This window comes from Anabrus simplex, chromosome 11 (assembly GCF_040414725.1).
Source record: "Anabrus simplex isolate iqAnaSimp1 chromosome 11, ASM4041472v1, whole genome shotgun sequence".
NCBI lineage: Eukaryota > Metazoa > Arthropoda > Insecta > Orthoptera > Tettigoniidae > Anabrus > Anabrus simplex.
The window spans coordinates 125,917,396-125,936,495 of record NC_090275.1 but is presented as its reverse complement, the minus strand read 5'-3'; the positions used below and the strand labels follow the sequence as shown (position 1 = coordinate 125,936,495).

At 37.6% G+C, this 19,100-nt stretch overlaps 1 protein-coding gene across 6 annotated transcripts in view; it reads left to right on the top strand.

Annotated features, from left to right (window-relative positions):
* LOC136883455 (heme transporter FLVCR2) overlaps positions 1–19,100 on the top strand; it is a 475,112-nt gene that overhangs the window by 354,707 nt on the left and 101,305 nt on the right. For all 6 annotated transcript variants that reach the window (XM_067155765.2, XM_067155762.2, XM_067155764.2 and 3 more), the window contains exon 6: positions 5,488–5,591. In XM_067155765.2, the coding sequence (XP_067011866.2) occupies positions 5,488–5,591 (104 nt within the window). The remainder of the gene's footprint in view (positions 1–5,487; positions 5,592–19,100) is intronic.

Here is a 19,100-nt window from a genome sequence, read left to right as displayed (position 1 = left end):
TGAATTTAAAACTTTGAAAGTTACATTAAACAAGAAAATATCAAAACACTAGAAAGAATTAAATAAGATCAAACATAATAGGAAAAGCATAGAAATAGCACTTACCAGGAAAGGCTGAAGTTTCCCAAGGGAAAACCCTCGAGTGCAAATGCTCACGAGGACGGTCAGATGGAAAAGACGCTGACAACACGCATCACACATGCAAAGCCGGCAGAAGGCCGGAAAAGGACAAATCACAATTAACCAATAGGACACCAAATTTCTCTAGATTATTACATTACATTACATAACATTCTAGTGTTATTTAATTTCTCTAGATTCCCGTTTTTCACCAATTGGAAACTTCGTTATTCTGACCAATCCAATCGCATGACCATATATGTCAGTTTAAGATAGTTAACAATTTCACAAGTTCTCGAACATTTTATATTGTGACACAAAAATTTTCATCAGCAGTAACCGCATGTGTGGTATAGGCTGCCTCAAAAATAAAGCCCTTTTAAATTTTTCAAATATATTACAAAATTACAATTCTTGAAGTACAGAATATAAAATGATAATACCATTCAGTTCTTCTTCATACAATAAATACAAGGTCACTTAATAGCTCTTGCAGTGTTCATTTACAGTTCCAAATATATTCTTGAGGTTTCCCTAAATTACATAAAAGAAATATTACAATAATGTTCAAAACACATTCAAATTTATATTTTCTCAAACATAATTTTCTTCTAGTTACATTAAAAAATTCCTGCAGAGTCCAGAGTCCATATTTCTTCATTTTCCACAATAAGAAAAATATACTAATTTTTTAAAGACCAAAATGAAATTCTGCTGTCCTTTCTTGATGACACACAGGTGACAATTTTTATATAAGAAGGAGTTTTAGTCTCAGACCAAATGATTTTAGAATGACCATAGACAGTGCTCCATTGACATTCTACCATGATTTTATCAAATGTTTTCCATTTTCACTTTATATGTACCAATATTTTAAGTAATAAGGTCACAAGGCTAATTTTCTAGCTTCTTTTTTAATATTATGTGTAATACACTGACTGACAGAGCAAATGCAACACCAAGAAGGAGTGGTCAGAACTTTATGCCAATTGCTGGGTAGACTGACGTCACTGAGGTATGCTCATGATGTGAAACGCGCCGCTGTGCTGCGCACGTAGCGAACGATAAATGGGACACGGCGCTGGCGAATGGCCCACTTCGTACCGTGATTTCTCATTGTAGGATGTTAAAAGGTTTGTTTTTTTCACCTATTCAATACATATAATTTTTTAATTTAGGAATTTATTGTAGATTCCACTTGAGACATGTTTCGCCCTTCATTGAGGGCATCATCAGTCAAAATATTACCTCAAGGTAAAAAATCAGGTAACTGGTTAGTGGTAGACATGTACAAATTAATACATATTATTAACAACATACAAAAATTAAGTATGGGAAATAGTTGCACAAAAGTGATGGTTGAACATGTAGGTTTATAGATGAAAGGTCAGCACCAATGCCTAAAAATAACATAGTAGAGTTCTGCAGTGGTGCTCTGGAGAAACAGTTGACGCAATCATATGATAATAAAAAGTTAAAAATATTTACATTATAAACAATTAAGGGAGAAAAGGTGTAGTGTTTGGCGTCAATGTTTTTAACCTACAATTAATGTCAAAGGTTGGTAACTATACAGTATTTACATTGTTCTATTGAACAGTTGAGAAAAAGTTTTAAAAAATATTTACATTTAACATTCAGCGTAAATGTTTGTAAATAAAAACTAATGTCAATGGTTGGTAACTATATAGTAATTACATTATCTAATTGAATAGTTGAGAATTTACAATTAAATACATATTTACACAAGAGCAGTTGGTGCGCAAGGATTAAAAAAAAATTATTTTTTTTAGTACCAAGTGCGTCCTGATGTTTTAGAGGTTGGAAGAAGGAAATAGCATTGACATTTCAGAAATATGTAGAGCAGTTTATTTTAGTTAAAAATCACCGGGGGTAGGGACAGTCATTGTAGAACGTGTTGTCGTGTGCCACAGGATACGTGTATAGCTAAGAATGCCAGGCCGCCGTCAACGGAGGCATTTCCAGCAGACAGACGACTTTACGAGGGGTATGGTGATCGGGCTGAGAAGGGCAGGTTGGTCGCTTCGTCAAATCGCAGCCAATACCCATAGGGATGTGTCCACGGTGCAGCGCCTGTGGCGAAGATGGTTGGCGCAGGGACATGTGGCACGTGCGAGGGGTCCAGGCGCAGCCCGAGTGACGTCAGCACGCGAGGATCGGCGCATCCGCCGCCAAGCGGTGGCAGCCCCGCACGCCACGTCAACCGCCATTCTTCAGCATGTGCAAGACACCCTGGCTGTTCCAATATCGACCAGAACAATTTCCCGTCGATTGGTTGAAGGAGGCCTGCACTCCCGGCTTTCGCTCAGAAGACTACCATTGACTCCACAGCATAGACGTGCACGCCTGGCATGGTGCCGAGCTAGAGCGACTTGGATGAGGGAATGGCGGAACGTCGTGTTCTCCGATGAGTCACGCTTCTGTTCTGTCAGTGATAGTCACCGCAGACGAGTGTGGCGTCGGCGTGGAGAAAGGTCAAATCCGGCAGTAACTGTGGAGCGCCCTACCGCTAGACAACGCGGCATCATGGTTTGGGGCGCTATTGCATATGATTCCACGTCACCTCTAGTGCGTATTCAAGGCACGTTAAATGCCCACCGCTACGTGCAGCATGTGCTGTAGCCGGTGGCAGTCCCGTACCTTCAGGGGCTGCCCAATGCTCTGTTTCAGCAGGATAATGCCCACTCACACACTGCTCGCATCTCCCAACAGGCTCTACGAGGTGTACAGATGCTTCCGTGGCCAGCGTACTCTCCGGATCTCTCACCAATCGAACACGTGTGGGATCTCAATGGACGCCGTTTGCAAACTCTGCCCCAGCCTCGTACAGACGACCAACTGTGGCAAATGGTTGACAGAGAATGGTGAACCATCCCTCAGGACACCATCCACACTCTTATTGACTCTGTACCTCGACGTGTTTTTGCGTGCATCGCCGCTCGCGGTGGTCCTACATCCTACTGAGTCGATGCTGTGCGCATTGTGTAACCTGCATATCGGTTTGAAATAAACATCAATTATTCGTCCGTGCCGTCTCTGTTTTTTCCCCAACTTTCATCCCTTTCGAACCACTCCTTCTTGGTGTTGCATTTGCTCTGTCAGTCAGTGTATTTTTAAGATTGTATTACGGCTGACCGAGCTCGATAGCTGCAGTCGCTTGAGTGCGGCCAGTATCCAGTATGTATAGACAAGAAAAGGTTCCACCTTATCAATACAATTTTATTATTGTAAGAATTAGTTTACAGGACCGGTTTCAACTTTTAAACAGTCATCATCAGCTGTACATGAATACCTTTATATTTGTGCTCTCAAATCCAACGCAACCCAACCACGACAGCAATAATAATATATATCAGCATACAGTTATAGACGAGGAAGGAGCCACTACTCTGTATCAAGAAATACTTACGTACAATCAAGACCACAACTTCCTCCAATACTTAAAGATAATATTCCACTCTTAGCTGCACATACTTACCTCCGTCTATACAACTGGATTTTGTTAACAATAGAAGCTTTCCACCACACACACAAGTGGAGACGTTTAAACATACAATAAGAATTCCTAAGAGAGCTACAGCATTGCCTATGAATGCAAGCACTGAATTATTTATAACATTGGACTCAAATGAGAACATAGATACAAGCAAGACGCATACATTCATTTCTATGAAATGTTTTATATTCATTATTTTAAAGGATTTTAATGTGCTCTGTGAATTTTAATGTGTTTAATGTATTTGTAATTCAGATTTAAGCTTAAGCTAGGTTTTATAAACAAATTCTGGTCCTGAAAGAGATAGCTCTATACATAAGTACCTGAATTGTGATATATAACCATTTTACATTCAACATGCCCAATTTGGACACTTAAACATGATGATTCCTTATGGCATCTCCCTTTAGAAAAGGGCATACCAACTAATGCTTGACACAAATGTAAAGGTATTCATGTACAGCTGATGATGACTGTTTAAAAGTTGAAACCAGTCCTGTAAATTAATTCTTACAATAACAAAATTGTATTGATAAGGTGGAACCTTTTCTTGTCTATACATACTTGAACTATCAATACGGAAATGAAACTAGTAAATCAAGACAGTATTCAGTATTCGGGAGATAGTGGGTTCAAACCCCACTGTCGGCAGCCCTGAAGATGGTTTTCCGTGGTTTCCCATTTACACACCAGGGTGTACCTTAATTAAGGCCATGCCCGCTTTCTTCCCATTCCTAGCTCTTTCCTGTCCCATCATCACCGTAAGACCTATCTGTGTCTGTGCGACGTAAAGCAACTTGCAAGAAAAAAAGTATTACGGCTGAAGATGCTCTAAAATGGGTGAAACATGTCCCGAAGTGTTAAGTGTTAGTATGTATTTGTAACCACATATAAGTGGACAAAAAGTATTGAATAGGTGGATTAATAAATACCTTCATTGGTTTTTAAGTGATAAGTGGTATGTTCCGAGCTGTCAACGGAGAGATGGCGTGGAAAGACATTAGTGGACGAATAAGTTTGAGTGGCATCTTTAAAAGTAGGAAAGATCACAGAATGAAGGTAAAGTTGGAATTCAAGAGGACAAATTTGGGCAAATATTCATTCATAGGAAGTGAAGTTAGGGATTGGAATAACTTACCAAGGGAGTTGTTCAATAAATTTCCAATCTCATTGAATTCATTTAAGAAAAGGCTAGGAAAACAACAAATCAGCAATCTGCCACCTGGGCGACTGCCCTAAATGCAGATCAGTAATGACTGATTGGATTGGATTTGATTTCATTGGATTGGATTGGATTCGATTTTTTTTTTTTTTTTTTTGTAAATTTCTTCACATTTTTCTTGAAATGTTCTTGCAGGCCGTATGTGGCCCATAGGGTGCCATTTGGAAACCCCTGGTCTAGAACATTGACCTGTGTCCAGTGCAGGTTTCTCTGCCATCTGGTCAAGTTAGAAATTGACATGCAGGCAGCGTAGATGGCATCAAATTAAAATTAGTAGTTGGGGTCGTACAATCAGCATCATCATCATCGTAAATGAAATTAGAACAACTGTCAGGTCATGTAAATTTACCAAATGCATGTAACAGATCATACTGCTAGTGCCTTTTGGTGTTAATTTACGTCCGTCCCTCAGCCAAGTAGACGGACAGCAATCGTTTATTTTTATTTTGTAAGCAGTGGCTCCACAGAAGGAATGTTCTTGTGGTAAAAGCTGATGATGACGTCATGCTGGCAATGAGTACATGTGTTGCAGTTTGGGCTTCTTCTGTCTGTGTGTCTGATCAGTGAGACTGCAACTTCAGTGTCACAGTTCATTAAAATGTTTTGAATGGAGACGAAACAATTTCAGGATGCGGAGGAGGATGCGGGTCGTATCGGTCTGACCATGGTGCTGGCTGGGATCGTGGGCTCGGTGTGTGGCGGAGTGGTTCTGGACCGAACTCATCGCTTCAAGTGAGTACGCTATTTTCAGTTTGGAACGTAATGTAATTCACTCCTTAGAGACTTGGACAACTACCTGGTGTGCCTTGCTGACTTAGTTTTGTACAGTCATTGCAATGTTATTGCAGATTGGGGTCTCTGGTAAGACCCCAACTAGAGTATGGTTCCAGTGTATGGGTCCCTCACCAGGATTACTTGATTCAAGACCTCGAAAAAATCCAAAGAAAAGCAGCTCGATTTGTCCTGGGTGATTTCCAACAAAAGAGTATCATTATGAAAAAGTTGCAAAGTTTGGGCTGGGAAGACTTGGGACAAAGGAGACAAGCTGCTCGACTAAGTGGTAGGTAATACAAATATAAATGGTCCGTTATTGGACATTAGTATTATAAATTTACTCATTCGGAACAAATATTTCTGGTTCCCTATGGGAATCAACATCGATATCATAAGTGGTATGTTCCGAGTTGTCAATGGAGAGATGGCATGGAATGGCATCAGTAGACAAATAAGTTTAAGTGGTGTTTTTAAAAGTAGGAAAAATCTCAGTATGAAGATAAAGTTGGAATTCAAGAGGACAAATTGGGGCAAGTATTCATTCCTAGGAAGAGGAGTTAGTGATTAGAATAATTTACCAATAAATTTCCAAATTCTTCGCAATTATTTCAGGAAGAACTAGGTAAAAACAGAAAAGGAATCTTCCACCTTGGTGACTGCCCTAAATGCTGATGATAGTTAGTTCCCTGTCTCGACTGTTCTATCAGCTCCAGCAACAACTGCCACAATCTCTGATGTATATTAGGTCATGTTGATGTTCCATCTACTCTTTGGTAGTCTTTGTCAAGATGAAATTACAGCCTTATCACCTGTACTTTCACAGCAGCAAGAAGGATAGGTAGTGGCCTCTCTCGCAGACTGGTTTTCCTAGAAGCTGCGTAGTGTGATTCAATGTAGCCATTCTTATGCCATTTAGCAAGAAGTAATGGTCACCAAAGTCTGTTAACTGTTTGGGGTCCTCTGCTACACTACTAATGTGCACTTCAGGTCCTCTATCATCTAACTTTAAAGTTGTATTTCTAGTAAAATTGCTGGAAAATGGTGGGTATTCTTCACCTTGTACATAGCATAACTACTCCTTTGTATAGAGATGACATTTATGCTAGAACATGGTTGCCCAGTTGTACTTTCCCTTAAAAGAATAATCACCAATACCACCACCTGACATCTATGATTCGTACGTTGCTATCTGGAATAATGTTTGCATTCTTGATGTCATGCATACTGAGGATATTTATTCCACATCACTGATGCCCGAGAGAACAAGAAAACAAGAACTGTGCTGTATGTTAGGCAGGAGATATCTGTGAAACCTGTCCAAGGAACCCAGGACTCCACCCCAGCAAGTGCTTCGAAAAGTACCACATTTTCCCTCAAATTGTTAATTGTATAAAACAAATATCTGTGTATTTTTTTCCATATTCAGTTGATCTTAAAATTAAGCAAGTGGAGTTATAATTATACTCCAAAAGATCAATGTGCAGGCACTCTTATTTCCTTCCCGCATCGAGATCGGTGTACGTAAAAGGAATCCCAGCGTATTTGAATGTATAAGTTGTTTTATGTGGACTCAAAGAAAAGTTGATACACCGAGTATTAAGTACGTGACGATTCGATGGACGCATTAATGAGTCGACATGATCATCCAACAACTTATTGCCTTAAACTATAGCAAACATCTATAAATAAGACCTCAAGTAATTTTTAACTACCATTATTTATTAAAATGTATATGAACCTTCGAAGAGAAAAAGGTAACAATATAATTAAAATCTGAAATTGATTGATTTCTGTATCTCTGGATTGATAAATTCATTTTTATAATGATCACATTTGGTCTGTATGCTTCACTTATCACTATTGAAATTGGCTAAAATCTTATTTACAACATTCCTTAAATGACTTTCTAAATAATTATAATATCCTTATGAGAAATCTGGTTGCATTGAAATTACATTCCTATCAACTAACATTCGTTGTCATTTGTAATACTCTAACTTGTTCTTACAACAGCTCAATAACATTAATTAATTGGTTACTGAATTATCTCATGAAATCTTTTATGGTTCTCTTAAGCCTTTGGAACTCTGACAAGATTTTTATTTGCCTCAGCCATAAAGTAGCTGTCTTTAACTAAAAACTACCTTACTCGTCAAACAATGCTTCAAATTCACATTCCTATCTAAGTTAATGTAATCATAGAATGAAGCATGTTATATACAACCTTAACTAGTTCTAAATAAGACTATAAGATCTCTCATATATCACTTTCAGTTAGGAAAAACTTATTTACAGAGACATAAAACAATATTAACCCATATGCGATCTCACCTTCAACAACAATGATCCTCTCTTATTACTCAGATTATGCCGAGATCAACTTAAATGAATGAATGTCCAAGTATAACCAATATTTATTCATAGTAGGGATATAATTTGATGATTGTCACCGGTCGGTGGGACGGAGAATTGGAACTACAGTGTATTTAGAAATATAAATTTTAAAGTTTTTTTGTAACTGAAATAAGTTTGTAAAATTTTTTTAAAATATGGAAACATCAAGAAACATTGAACTGTATGAACATTGCAACATGCAGAAGTGTTTTGAAGTGATTTTTTTTTTTAAATGTAGTTTTTATGTAATCTGATGTAAAATTTGTAAGGTGATTTATTTTGGAGCATCCTGTACCTGTACTGCAAGCGCACTTTTCCTATGATGAAATTTTGGTGTTGTAATCGTAATGTTCCAGAACTTGTGCAATTGCTAACGATGTTAAAATGACCATATATGGTTACGAGATTTCCTATTGGCAAAAAGGTCCAGGAATCTAGGGTAAGTTTGATCTTATTGGTCGATTGTAATCGGGCCATATCCGGTCTTCCTACCAGCTTCGAAAAATGATGCGTGAGCTCGGCGTCATTTTCCATCCGACCGCCCAAGCGAGCGTTCGCGCTCGAGGGCTCCTGCCCTCGGGAACGCCTGCCTTTCCGAAGTAAGTGTTAGTTCAGTGTTTTTGCAATGTTATTATCAATGTTTTCTGGTTTCGTTTCATTTAGTTTAATTCCTTTTGTGTTTCATTATTTCTTCGCTTAATGTCATCTTAAAAGTTTAATTTGATGAGTCCGAGTTTACCCTAGGTTCCAATTGCCGTACTTTCAATTCTTTCATCCATTAAATACTTTCGCTTTAAACTATACCTTTAATGTAGTATCACCTTCATTGTTAAATCAAGTTTTATGTTAAGTTACTTAAGTATGTATTGTTTCCGTGTCGTGGAACTGTATTTTGTAAAACTTTCTTGTCATTTTTAATATAGTTGAGCTAGAGGGTGTTTCTTGTACATCTTTTCTCCCCCATAACGTCATACGTTCCATGTACCTCGATAAGGGCTTCCCGCAGCTTCCACTATCCTGTCTTAGTTGTCATTTTTAGGCCTGTAAGTGTTCCCTGTATTTGGTTTATATGAATCCTCCGGCACTGCGTCATTTTCCTATCTCATTATTATTATTTCTATATTATCTCATTATTATTATTATTTTATTTTGGTTATCTTCATTATTATTATTATTATTTATGTACGCTCAAAACCGCGGTAACAATGATCATGACCTATTATCCTGTCTTATATGAGGTATGTTGCAATTACTGTATATTAGTACGTGACCTCTTGATTACATAGCATGTTACTCGATTAATAACATACGTGATCCTAGCTTGCATCAGTATTTATATTCCTTACATTAAATATTCCCTTTCTTCTTTCAATCTTGACGTAGAATATACTCTTACTTAAATCATCGTTAATTTCTTCTTTCACATATCAATTTCATATTTTTATAAAGCATCCATTTCAACTCATATTCCTTCTTATTATCATGACCTCTTCCAGATAATACGTTCCCTCGACGCACAATATCTACTTAACTCGCCATAACATTCTTCTTACTTGTTTACATTCCAATACCTCATAACCTATCTGCATACTCTGAATATGTTTCCTACGTTCATCTCAAAACTATCACTTGGATTCTAAATGATTTTATAACATTTTCTTGTGACATGAACTTCGTTTTTAGCTACTTTACTTAATGCATTATTCTCTCTTTGCTATTCTGCTAGTTTATTGAATAGAATTCGCAGTGTTGTTTTGTTGTCTTCGCTTCATCAAGTAGGGAATAGCCTGTGGGGGTGAAGCACAGTGGGGACTGTGTGAGCCCCAAGACCACTACAGTAGCTGTGAAGGCCCTACAGGAATCCTGAAAAAGATGGCGGCTAATGGAGCTCAGGAGAAGTCACGACAGACCTAGCAAGCCGATGATGGATATTAACTCGCTTACAAGGAAACAAGGAACAATAAACCAGATGGATGTAACAGATGAAGACCCTGGCGAGGAATAGGATTTTGAATTGGCACACTGAATGTACAAACATTGACTGGAAAAGAAGAAAACTGGATGTACTAGGGCTGGCAGAGACTAAGTGGAGGGGCGAGTGTAGGAGAGAGCTGCGGAATGGTTTTTGGTTGTCCTGGATAGGAAATGATGAGGGAAAGCGAAATGGAGTAAGGGTGGTAGTAAGACATGGATTGAAATAGGAAGTAAAAGGGATAAGTGACAGGTTGATAAAAGTCAAAATAACAGTCAAAGGAAAAACCTGGGAAACTGTACAAGTGTATGCTCCACAAGAAGGATGCACGCAAGAAGATAAAGATGACTTTGAGGAAGAATTGGAGAGACAATTAAATGGACAAAATAATGTGGTAATGGGGGACTTGAATGCCCATGTAGGCATGGAAGGAAAGGGTTATGAGAACCTGCTTGGAGCAGAAGGATGGGAAAATAAGAATAAGGAAGGAGAATGACTACTGGATTTGTGCAAAAGAAATGGGATGATGATTGGGAATTCGTGATTCAAAAAGAGAGAAAGCCATAAGATAGCGTGGTGTAGAAGTGACTGGTCTAGGAAATCCATTGTAGATGACATGATCTATGACTGGGAAATAAAGACTAATGTTATAGATGTAAGGGTAATGCCATCAGAGGCCCTAGATAGTGACCACAGACTACTGGTAATGAAACTGAGAACAATGATGGAAAAGAAGAGAACAGAGAAGCAAGAAAGACGCCTAAAAATATGGAAACTAAAGGAAAAGGAAACCAAGGAAGAATACCAGGAAAAAATAAGATTGAACGTACCAACAGATGATACAAAAACATGAGAGGAGGAATGGGAAAGGTTCAAGAGGAAACTAGTAAAAACTGCAGAGGAAGTTTGTGGGAGAACTAGTACCAGGAAAAGATGCAAGGAGACCTCATGGTGGAAAGACAGACCCAAAGCGGCAATTAGGGAGAAGATTAAAGTTTTCAGAGTGTGTTTTCAACAGAGGACAATGGAGATGAGACAAGAATATAAATTCACAACTAAGTATTTATTTATTTATTTATTTTCCACCTAGTTGATACAATGATTGCCTAAGGCAATTTAATGGTTAAAAGTGGTACATGTTTCGTATATTATCAACATCTTCAGCCACATAACACTGTTTAGATGAAAAATACATAAATTGACAAAGTAATGCTTTGGAGGAAGTATCCTTAAAATTAACATAAGATTGACAACATTAAAACAAACAAAAAATCTCAAGAGAAAATATATAAATTATTTCTACAATTGAAAGCAGTCGTCAAGGAAACACTTGTACAATATTCCATAGAGAATATGTCCTAATGAATATTCTCTTTTCTGAATAATTCATGAAAGAATAGTAGGTCTACTTCCATCAGATTTAATAACTCCGCCCCTTCGTCAACCTCGACACAGTTAACTCCACCCATCCTCTCCTCCCCTCCACATTCCTCAATCCCTTCCTCACCGAGTTCACTACTGCCTCTGCAGCACAGATACAATACGAGAAACAGAGCCAACAGAATGGTCGTTACTAACACAACAAAATATAATTTGTAACAGCTTACAAAAAACATGTAAGTCTTCATCTATTCTAATCAAAGTCAAAGGATTCTCTCCCTGTGTTTCCCTTTTGTAAGACGTTCTTTCCTTCTGTTACAGAGAACATTATTCCAGAATACTACTGGTATCTCTTGGCAAAGATTCCCTACAATATTACCTATATAAAGGACCACATTTCCCACGATAATCAACTGACACTTCTGTTTCCTCATATTTATATCTTCATGTTTACGACATTAACAGCAGCCCTGAACACGTTGTTTGCAAGACATACTTTTGTGTGCTTGTGTTAATGCCTTTATTTTGTTGGCAATATATGCAATATCACTTTAGGTGAAATATCAACCAATTTTTATTTGAACCAATTTTATTAGAACCACGTAATTTTATAACAAGGAGTTTTAGTTTTGGACTCATTAATTTTAGAATTACCATGGACAATGCTCCAGTAACATGTTTTATTAATGTATTATCCACATTAAGTGTACCAATTTTTAGTAATTAGGCAACAAGGCTAATCTTTTAGCTTCTCTTTTAATATTACAGTATCTATAACTTTTTAAGGTTGTATTTTAGGCTGAAGATGCCCTAAGTTAGGGATGAAACATGTCCCAAAAATATTAAGTATTAATGTATTTATGTAACCACTTATAAGTGGATGTAAAGTATTGAATAGTTGGTTTAATAAATACGTTCACTGTTTTTGAACATACCACTTAGTCGAGCAGCTCGTCTCCTTTCCGACAAGTCTTCCCAGCCCAAACTTTGCAACATTTTTGTAACGCTACTCTTTTGTCGGAAATCAACCAGAACAAATTGAGCTGCTTTCCTTTGGATTTTTTCCAGTTTTTGAATCAAGTAATCCTGGTGAGGGTCCCATACACTGGAACCATACTCTAGTTGGGGTCTTACCAGAGACTTACGTGCCCTCCCCTTTACGTCCTTACTACTACCCCTAAATACCATCATAACCATGTGCAGAGATCTTTACCTTTTATTAACAGTCATATTTTTGTGATCACCCCCAATGAAGATCTTTCCTTATATTAGTTGGTCTATATAAAATGGCCTAAAATTCAAAGCATTGTATCTCATCACACAGGATTACCTGAAGTTAGCCCAACTCACAGAAGACAGTTTGAACCTTCTGCAATAGATGGCAGCACATAACTCATTTTTTCCAAATTTGTTGGTTAGCCCGTTTTTGCAAGCTCCCATTCAATTCTCTATGTTCTGACGTATTCTAAAATTCACGGGTATTTTTTCTTCTCAGACACCTCTGCATTCGCATTAAAGGTTGGGGCAGTGGGGTTCAATCTGCGCTCCTCATTCTCTGCACTTATGTCTCTGAAGTTCTAAGCTCTCTGTGCCTTCTAAGTCTCCATTAAATGTCTTTGTCTCTGATGACATGTTCCAATCTATCCTTGTTTTGTGTAGCCTCTCGTACATCCTGTATATATTTTTATTTGCATATTCTCTTTCCGTATAATTCCATTCTTGCCTGTCATCGAACATCGGTCTTCTCCTATAGTTGTATCGGTTCCTGTTCTGTTTGAATTGGTTGTTTGGTCTGCGATATGGTCTGAATCTATTATTCTAATTGTATCTCTCATAAGATTCATTGTCTCTTCTACATTGGCATCTATTTTGCTTTCTCCTTTCCTCTCATTTGTAGTTTCTGGTAATGCCTCTTTGTTTCCCTGGTACTTTTTACCAGTGTTCTGCCATGATAACATATTTATTGCCTCTTCATTACTTGAGTTGCATATGATTCTACTTCTAGGATGTACTGTTGTCATGTCCAATTGTCTTAGTATATTGTCCATGTCTACTGCTGATTCCATTTTCGCAGATGCTAACAATCTTTGCACATCTGGTGGGAATTGTTTTTGGATCATCTTGATTGCTTCTTTCGCTCGGTGCTGCTTCCAAGTCTTGAAATCGGTGAAATTAATATGTGAAATAGTCGCTGAGTCTTGTCTGTCCGGTCAAAGAGTATTTTTTAAGTATAGCACCAGTCTGAGATTCAACTCAACCTCTGAATTCCAAAATCTTCTCAGGAATGCAATTTTAAATTCCTCATAGTCATGAAAACTATATTTCAATGCTTGGTACCATACGTTCGGATTTGAGTCTAAGTGCTTTTCAATTATATGCAACTTCTTGTCCTCAGGAATTCTGTTTTCCCTGAAATATTCTTCCATTTCTCTTAAGAATTGTTTTGGCAATATGCCTGCGGTATTACTAAAATACTTAGGCCTGTCATCATATGTTTTAATAATGTTTATGATCACAGGATTGCCGTTGTTATTGCTCCCTATCATTACGTCGTTGGTGTTCAGATTCAATTCTGCTGCAACTGTAGGTCTTGTTTCCCTCTCGTTAATTTGGACTTCAATTGCTCTTTGCCTCTCATTATAATTAGATATGACCAATTTTGTTGCTTGGTTTTCCGTCCTTATCTCTTGGATTTCCTTCCTGATCTGCCTTAATCCTTCTTCCGTTTTGTCAATTCTTTTGTTGGCCTCATTTTTGTTACGTTCCATTTCTTCTTTCATGATGCCCAACTTGTCTGTGATTTGATCTCGAGCTACAATGAGGTTCACCTGCATCGATTGGTTTGTAATCTCAATTCCTTCATTCAATTTATTCATTCTCTTCTGGCATTGTTCCCATCTTTATTGTGAACTGATTTTCAATCCCTCGATGTTTTCTGTCAGTTTCTTTATTTCTTCTTCCTTCAAGCTCTGAATATAGTTTTGGCTCTCAGATATCGGTAGTTGTTCTCTAATTTTGTGTTCCCCTTTGTAAACCTCTTTACTTTTATTTTCCATTAATTCCGTCATTTCAGCACGCAGGTTTATTATGTCATTTCCAATATCTGTGATTTCTGATCTGATTTTTCCAATCTCTATTTTTCCAATCTCCTTTTGTCTTTGTTCCAAGTTTCTCATTTTTCCCATCTGCTTCTGTTGTAATTCCTCTTGTCTCTGTTAAAATTCTTCTTACCTCTGCTGTCCTTTCATGCTTCTGATTTCTTCAATCATCTCCTGATGATTAGACAGAGTTTTTCAGGGATTTAAAAGGTTAGGTCCACCCACGATATTGCTTGTCTTTGATAAGAAGCATATATATAAGGTATATAAGATAGGCTATATGCTTTTGTGTTCTTCTCAATTCTCAATCCTAAGATTGGTTGGCAGCAATTCGTCTTCTCCACTCTTCTCTGTAATCCGCTAATCTCCTCATTTCCACATATTTCCACATATGAGCCTGTTCCTATGTCATCTCTGATCTGTCTTGAATATTGCAGTCTAGGTCTTCCTCTTCCTCTTTTACCTTGACATTAACTATGAAACCATTGTGCCTATAGAGATGGTCAATTAATTGGTCTCTTCTCTTATTGTTGCTAAAAAGGATCTTTTTTCACCTATTCGTCTAAGAACTTCTTCATTGGTGAGTTTTGCTATCCATGAGATCTTTTCCATCCTCCTCCAGCACCACATCTCAAATGCTTCCAGACATTTCTTATCAGCTGCACTAATAGTCCACGTTTCTGAACCATACAAGGCCACACTCCAGACAAACCACTTAATAAATCTCTTCTTCGTCTCCACATTTAAATTCCTTGCTGTAAGTAGTATCCTTTTCTTGTAAAAAACAATCTTTGCTTTGGAAATTCTGCTCTTAATATCGAGTGAATTTTTGCCATCTGGAGTGATTTTACTTCCTAAGTAAGTAAAGCCATTTACTTGCCTTAGTTGTATATCATTAATTCTGACGTCGACTGCAATATGCTGGCGGTTGCATACCATAATTTTGGTCTTTTTTTGTATTAATTTTCATGTTATACTTATCTCTCAATATCTTATTCATTCTTATTAATGCACTTTGTAGTTTCTCTTCGTTCTCTTCTATGACAACTATGTCACCAGCAAATCTTTATCATTTTGATTTCTACTCAATTTATCTTTATCCCTTCCATATCCTCTTTACATTCCTCCATGCCCTTCTCAATATACAGGTTGAACAGCACTGGTGACAAATTACATTCCTGTCATACTCCTTTCTTTATATAAGCCTCCCATACTTCACCATTTATGTTTATGATGCCTCTTTGGTTGTTATAGAGTTCGTATACTATTCATCTATCTCTAAAATCTAGAGCAACACTAGTCATAATCTTCATTAACATATTCCAGTTCACATTATCGAAAGCTTTTTCTAAATCCACGAATGCAATAAACAAAGGTTTTCTAACATCTAGCATTTTGTCTATAACCTGTCGTAACGTTAGAATAGCTTCCCGTGTGCCTCTATTTCATCTAAATCCAAACTGATCTTCAGCCAAATGTGGTTCAATTTTATTGCTTATTTGGTTATGTATATTATTCTTGTAAATATTTTTGACATGTGCGCCAATAGACTCAAGGTGCGATGTTCTTCACATTTTAGAGTTCCAGGTTTCTTTGGTATAGGGATTATGAGAGACTTTTTAAAATCTTCTGGAATTTCTCTGGTTTCATATAATTCCATAATCAGTTTAAAAATATAGCCGTGTGTTTCATCATCCAGTCTCTGTATCATTTCTCCAGTTATTTCGTTTTTAAAAACAAGAAGAAAATATAATTTCAGTACAAATTTAATATGAGAAATCACTTACATAATCTCCAAATTTGACTATTACTTTCCTGTGATTACTTGTAATATAACCTGCATATATATCTGTACATATTTTTCTACTTATACTCCATTGAACTTTCTTTTTAGTGTGTTTTGTTTTGTTTATTCTTCTCTACTGTTATGTAAAATGGTATTACCGTTAATAAAGTATTATTGCATCCTGGCACTTTATTAGGTTTCAGTTCTTTCACAGCCTTGAGGTATTCTGCTTTTGTTAAAGAGGGTCCCAGTTGATCACTTGTAATGTTGTCTTCATTTTCAAGGTCATTTATGTCAGCAGGATCTTCATATAATGTTTCTATGTATCACTTCCATCTTTCTCCCACTTCTTTGCTCTCAGACAACAGTTTCCCATTTTCACCTAATATGCTGTTACTACGTCCATTGACTGTCCTGAATTGTTTCTTAATCAATTCATAAGCAGTTTCTATGTTTCCTTTCTCTCTTCTTTCTTCTATTTCTTTGCATTGTCTCATTATATATTCTTCCTTAGCCTTCTTTGCTTCTCTGTTGACTAGGTTTCGGAGTCTTTTATAGTTTCTGATTCCTTCTTCACTCTTTGAGTTTTTAAATTTCCTCCTTTCCTCTATAAGTTCAAGCACGTAATCAGTAACCCATGGTTCTCATGCTTGTTTTGTCATTTTCCCTATTACCTGATTTGCAACTTCTATGATAGAGTGTTTAAGGCCCATCCATTTCTCATTTATTGTACCACTGGGTATTTCTGCGACGTTCTCTTTTACCAGTGTTTGATAGTTTTCTTTCATTCTGTCTTGTTTTAGTTTCCTGACATTATATCTGCAATATTCTGTGTTCTTCCTCTTCTTTGTTAGTCTTGAATCAGATTTTAACAATACTAGGTTGTGGTCACTCGCTACATCAGCTCCTGGATAACTTTTGCATTGTTTGACTTGATTACGGTATTTTTCCCTTACCATAATATAATCTATTTGGTATCTCGCTTTATCTCCAGGTGCTGTCCAGGTATACCTTCTTCTCTTGGGCTGTTTGAATAAGGTGTTTGTAATGACTAGTCCTTTTGCTTTACAAAAGTCTATTAGTTGTTTTCCTCTGTCATTTCTTACTCCAAGACCATATTGTCCTACAGTCTTCCCATCTTCTCCTTCACCAGTGTCCAAGAAAAATGATATTCTCGTTGTCCTTAATCGTATCCATCATCTCCTCTAACTGATCATATACCTGGTCCACTTCATCTGAATGATTCGTTGTTGGCATGTACACCTGTATTATTATTATCATGTCAACTGGTGCATTTTCTGTTCTCACCATAATTATTCTATCACTGTATTGTACATAGCTCTGAACTCACACACCTATGTTTTCCCCACACCTGCATGGCTTCCTTTGGCTCCACAGTATATAATTCTAAAGTTATCACTCCAAAAGTCCCCCTTCTCAGGCCACTTTATTTCACTCACTCCTAATATGTCGATGTCGTGTTTAGCCATCTCCTTTTTAAGTTCTCTAACTTACCACAAATGTTGAGAGATCATACATTCCAAGTTCCTAAGATAATATTTCTTGTGTTTCTTCCACGCTTTGTCCCTGACCCCAGCCGGAGATCCGAATTGGGGACTATTTTACCTCCGGAATCACATTTAGTTCCAAAGCCCACCATCATTGCTGCATAACAAGGGATATCCAGTGGATCTTTAATGGAGTGGTTTCCCTCTGGCCTTCTCCATCCTGTGCCATTGACCATACTGGTTCATCCGCTTTTAGGAGCAGTTTCCCACTCCAAGGGGAAGAGAGTGCCCTACCCTCTACCCGCTCATCCGCCCTCCTTGGAGGCCGTTGGCACTTGGTAATGGGGGTCCCCTTATCCCAGGGGGTATTCGGTCCATATCTTCTATCCAAGAATAAAACCAACTTGGTAAGACTTGGGATTAGTTCTTCCGCCCTCCAAGCCGTTGGGAGACCTCCTCTTCCGCCTTAGAGACCGTTGACCATTTTATTTTTTAGCCTCATTTGATCCGCGGGTGCTTATTTGACCATGCCTTATTTGCACCTGTCCTGCATATCTACAGGACGTCCCCTATCAGCCGTGTCGGGGTTGAGGCCGCCCACCCCAGTGTCTCACACACGGTTGTGTTTAGCTCCTACTCATTTCCAGAGCTTTTGTGTTAGTTTACTGTTAATCGTCAAGCTGTTCACATCGTGGTAAGTCCTTTCATCCTAAAGCTACTATAGGCTACTTTTCTAATCTACATAGCTTTGTATTACATTATATAAGTAGAGAGTAGCAAGTGTCTAGTAGATTTAACTTGTTTCTTTTAAAGAAGAATCTGTTAGCAGAAGGTAAAGGCTGTCATGGAACAACCCATTTCTAGCTATAAATGCAAAGAGTGTGGAAGAACATTTCCCCAAGGCTATCACAAGAGATGTTATGAGAAGTCTTGTAGGACAATTTTTCAATGCAAACATTGTAGAAGAGAATTCAAGAATGCTTACAATGGTCAGTGTCATGAGCTGCGTGTAATGTAGCTTCTTGATTTATTAGTTTCATTTTTCCGTATTGATAGTTATCATATATCATAGAAGAGAAAGGATCCATCTAATCAATACAAGTTTATTGTAAGTTTTTATATTACAGTACCGGTTTCGACTCTTTTCATAAAGTCATCTTCAGCTGTACATTACCTTTACATTGGTCAAAGTTGGTATTGTGCCTTGCTAAGTAAAAAGAGGAATGTAACAAGGGTTAGGCATATTTCAAAGTAAAAGCCGGCTGTGTATACATCTAATATTAAGTGTGTCTGAGGGCCTAAAAATCGTGTTGATCAACTTATTTTAAA